This window comes from Nuphar pumila, chromosome 2, assembly GCF_984573655.1.
Source record: "Nuphar pumila chromosome 2, dmNupPumi1.hap1.1, whole genome shotgun sequence".
Taxonomy (NCBI): Eukaryota; Viridiplantae; Streptophyta; class Magnoliopsida; order Nymphaeales; family Nymphaeaceae; genus Nuphar; species Nuphar pumila.
The window spans coordinates 7,938,538-7,943,493 of record NC_143250.1 but is presented as its reverse complement, the minus strand read 5'-3'; the positions used below and the strand labels follow the sequence as shown (position 1 = coordinate 7,943,493).

Genomic DNA, 4,956 nt, shown 5'->3' with positions numbered 1-4,956 from the left:
TATAGGCTTGTATGCTTCTTGTGGTTGATATTTTTATCTCTTTTAAGATTGTATTTGGTCAATTAGTGACCAACCTTAAGTGAGTTTATTAAAGCCCTTTGTTAGCATTGTGCATGTTTCACTATTGTTTCATTGTACCTTGTTTCATTACATAAGGTTCCAAAAAGTGTTAGGGCATCTATCTTTAAAGGATTACTGCTAGATAATGGTATAGAGGAGAGAAAAAGAAGATACATGCAGTTAGTGTTCAATGATATAGTAGCTTAAATATCCTACTGTTGTTTGAGTGAAAAAAAAACATTGGTCAATAGAGGAACAGGATAATAAGCTCAATGTGAGAGCTTTCCTACGTTAGACAATTATCTCGTCGTCACCTGGTCATTTTCCCTTGTGACTTATCTGGATCTCAAAAAGCATTTTTTTTTTCTGTTGATTGATCTGGATGATCAAAATAAAGCATGTTTTGTGGTTTCCATTTCTTCAATCTGCTTCATGTTCCCTATATAATGAAATAATAGATGTGGATGTTCTCTTTCATTGTTCACTCATGAGGGACCCTTGTTCTTAATGGATTTGCTAATTAATATTCATCAGTTTGTCTGTATCCTTCACCAATGATGTTGCATCCGGATTACTTCTTGGTAGGCACAAAGCAAATGTACTTTGCTTTTCTCGTTGTAGAAAGAGACTGAAAATTAGCTTGGTTAGAGCAAGGTTGCAAGTATCGTATCCTTACCCGTATTGGCTGGGCCCAAAATAAGATATGTATGGTATCGTAAAAAATCATAAATTTTTAATAAAAAGTTTTCAAAAATTCTAAAAAAAACATGAAAAATCTGAAAAAATTAGCAAAAAATAAAAAAAAACATAACACATGAAAAAATGATGAATTGCACAAAATACAACCATAAAATCACATATGAAGCATTTATGTATCTATGAGTTATATAAGCCATCATTAACATCAACTATCCCACAAGAACAATGCAAAATATTAAATATCTTGCAATTAAGAACATAAGACTCATACTTTCATGACAAAATAACTAAGTTTATGAATACTTATACCTCCTTTATCAAACCCATCAGTTAGTGACTAATAGATATAGACTCTTGCAGGTACTTGTCTATTAGTTGCAAAACTCTTGGTGAAAATCATTGCTTTGCAACTGATGGATGAAGACCTCTCCAAGTATGCCTCTAATCGGTGCAAACCTCATAACGTAATGTATTAATGATAATGAGAACCTCTTTTGTTAAAGCCATCGACTAATAGATTTAGACATCCTCAAGTACAATACAAATAGTTGTGAACCTGAAATTAGAATAATTCAAATTAACCTCAATTTCAAAAACCATTACATCTGATTATCCTTACAGTACAGTCATTTTCCATATTTATTTTATTATATAGAAATCTTTGTCCAATTGGTTCAGCAAATTCCTCTCTTTACCTTTAAATAACCAACTTTAATGCATGATGTTCACTATGCAAGGCGTGCCAGAGAGAGAGAGATGTGGCTGTGTTGGATCATCTTATTGGCTTTGTTTTTTGACAATTCAGCAAGCAAATGCTAAAGTTCAGAGAAATTTCATTTGGCCTTAGAATTCTTTGTTCTCCGCCTGCCGTCCAGCTTCTTGCTGCTTTCAAATGGGTTTGTTGCCTCTGGTACATTTGAAGGGGATGAAGCTTCTTCCTTCTCAGGCTTGGATCCCTTGGGTATTGCCAAGTCTGGCACCACAAAATTGGCAACCCAGTACAGAAGCAGAAGTGCAGCACTGCACATTTTACATCAACATACACACAAATCAGTGGAAAAATGCATCGGGACACATGATAATTAAATTGTTAATTGCTCTATCAGCTACAAAAATGCTGTGGTGTGAGCATCATCTTGACATTAGAAGAGCACAAGGCCCGGGATATTGCAGGATGAACCAATGTGAATGAGTGTAAGCTTTGTTGCCCAAACATAATTAATGCTGACCACAATGTAATTTGGCAATTGACATGAGCTCTTATCAGACCTGCTGTTCAAGCCGGTTTGATGCTGGGTCCCACAACAAACAAGGAGGCGACCACCTGCCATCGACTTGGCAACATGCTCACTGAGTGAAGATCCCGCTGTTCGAAGTTTTTGGTCGGTAGAAGAAAAGGATGCCATCCATTGAAAATGACCATTTTTGGATCTTGGCAGGGAGTGATCAAGATTGCAGAAACTGGATTCAGTTGGACGTTGGCATAATAAAATCCAACCAAATGGAGTATAAGACTCTTATCTGGTCAAAATTCGACTGCTATCTGAATCCATAGTGACAAATATTGCGAGATTTTTTAAAATATCATGAAAATCTTGTGATATTTGTCAGCCATTTTAAAGGGTCAAAATATGGCGATACCTTTTTTTAATATCGTGATTTTATGACGATATTTATGTTCTTATCAGTTACATGTCAGCAAAAAAAAGTCCTTTATAAATTTTATTATCTTATTTCTTTTAATATATTTCTAAATTATTTATTCTAGCCTATATTTTGCTGATAAAAAACATGAGAAACATAAAAAGTTTCTTTTTCTCGAGAGATATTGGCTGCCCTTTGCCGTTTAAGGTTAACAAAAAGGCACAAAGTGTTCCCCCTTAATTCTCTCACAAGAATGGTCCATCTCTCTAGTCCTATAGCTTTTTTCAAAGCGAACTCTACTCCTATAGTTAAGATTTGGTTGCAGAGCCCACATGGCTCCTCTCATTTGGTAGGGGCGACTTGTGAATGTCACAAGTTGACAGGACGTCACAAATTCGAAACCCACTGGTGGTGCCCCTTGCTGCAAGGTCAGCCAATGTGCCGCCGGTGATTGGGGTTTTTTCCTTACTATCAAAAAAAAAAAATGGTTGCAGAACAGTCGTTGGGTATTAGTAAAATTACCTTACAGGAATGAAAGTAGAGTAGTCCACACCAGATACCCTTGAGATCTGAGAAAGGATGAGAGAAGTGCCAATTGCCTGTGGGTGATACAAGCGACGGTGCTGCAAATGTGGGGGCTGCCTATGCAACAGGGTCCCAGCAGGTGGTATCCTATTGGCAAGAAAACGAGGGCCTTCATTAATGTAGGAAGGGAGGAGCTGCAAATTTACCTGAAGGCAGCCCATGTCTCATGGAGAGAGAGAGAGAGAGAGAGAGAGAGAGAGAGAGAGAGAGAGAGATTCTTATCTTAGTTTTTAAAATGGCGACCTGCTGGCCACTAGAACCGGATAACCGGAGTTTCAAAGTGGACCCAGACGTCTTTGCTTAGCTTTGCTTGGCTTCCTTGGTTGAGTGTCGGGGTGTCAACGGGTCGGGTTTACTTGGTCCCAACCCGTACCAAACCCTATAGGGTCTCAGTATGGTGATAAATAAGAAGACCCGATTAAGGCCTGGGTCCAGATCTGAAGGTCCAATTGATTCATGGACCCGGGTAGAGTTTGTGCAACTTTATATCAGACTCGGGCCCGACCCGAGTTCCAGTTAAGAACCATAATTTTTTAATATAAAAATGATAAAAAATATTGTTTTACCGGATATGGCACCGGTGTGGTTCATGTAATTCTTATCGGGTCTGGGTATGGTTTCTCTTAAGGTGAGTTTGATTAGACTTGAGTTCAGACCCAATACCATACCCGAAAATCAGAATCAGGTCTGGTTCCACATGGATCTGAATCAAACCCGACCCGTTGACACCCCTAGCTGAGATCCGATCTAGCCCAAGGAACCTTGGGCACAAAACTTTTCAATGCACCTGAATGCCATGTATCATCAAGATGAACAACACCAAAACTAAATGGCCCTCATGTGGTGGGCCCTACAAGCCTTTGCGATTTACGGATTTGGAGGGCACTACGGCCTAATGGAATTCATATCAGGTGCAATTGCATTGCACAACTGCAATGTGGCCTACCTGATCGCCCCTCCATCTACTGTTAGGCCCCACATCTGATAGGCTGTACAACAGCAGATTAAGGGCGACCAGGTGTAGCTGAGGTTGCAAATGGGTTGGCTCCAAAAAGACAAATTTGAAAAATCTAGCTGTCTCAGATCCAAACAGACTCGACTCCTCCAATGTATTTTGAGATCTGATTGTTGGGTTCAGCCTACGCATAAACAAGAAACAGAAGGAAGGTGTACCTGATGTCGCCATATGTGAACCAGGATCGATGGTTGGCGGTGGCTGGAGCAAGGGAAGCTATTGGTGGTGGCTGAACAGGGGAAAGCTTCTCCTCAGTTGTACTGCTGCCCTCCACGAGCGCAGGCTGCTGGATGCAGTCGGTGAGCAGGATGTGTTCCCTCACCAAATGGAAAAACACTGGATGAAAGGTAAGGCTCTCGACCTATTTTTTTTTTTTTCTGTTTTTCCTCTGTATTTTTACTGTATTTTTCTGTCTTCGGGGGTCGCTCATGATACTCTTTTTATAGGCACAGAGTGGGAATGGTTTGCATAACTGTTCCCTCTGATTCTATGTGAGTTTATCGAAAAAAGCATCTTCCGTGGGGGGTATCCACATCGTGGGTAACCACCACCACTAGCTGGTGGTTTATCCCAACGTTCTCCCACTTGTTTCGACGATAAACCCTTAACCAGAAAACTTTATGAGAATGACTTGATGAATAGATTGGCCTTTATTATTTATTCTATAGATCCTTAATGGAATCTCTAATCCTTATAAGATTAACAACAAACAAGTAATAAAAAGAATCAATGAACTGAATGTGATCACTTTATTCATATGCATATGTCAAAAAGAGTTTAACAAGCCCATCCTCAATACATGTTCAGAATATAATCCTGGTGCTAGCCCTTTAGTAAGATGATCGATAATCATCTCTTTGGTACCAATATTAACAATATATACTAGATGGTTCTCTGTTCTTTCTTTAACAATAAAATACTTTAGCTTTATATGCTTTCATGACATAGTACTT

General features: G+C 39.0%; 1 protein-coding gene across 1 annotated transcript; it reads right to left on the bottom strand.

Moving 5' to 3' along the window:
- Nucleotides 1-1,539: 1,539 nt before the first annotated feature.
- On the bottom strand, nucleotides 1,540-3,185 carry LOC149844641 (uncharacterized). The gene is made up of 2 exons (XM_089994991.1): nucleotides 2,926-3,185; nucleotides 1,540-1,779 (listed from the first exon to the last, which is right to left on the bottom strand). The coding sequence occupies exons 1-2, from the start codon at nucleotides 3,147-3,149 to the stop codon at nucleotides 1,593-1,595; spliced, it is 411 nt and encodes a 136-aa protein (XP_089851117.1). The 5' UTR covers nucleotides 3,150-3,185; the 3' UTR covers nucleotides 1,540-1,592.
- Nucleotides 3,186-4,956: the final 1,771 nt, after the last annotated feature.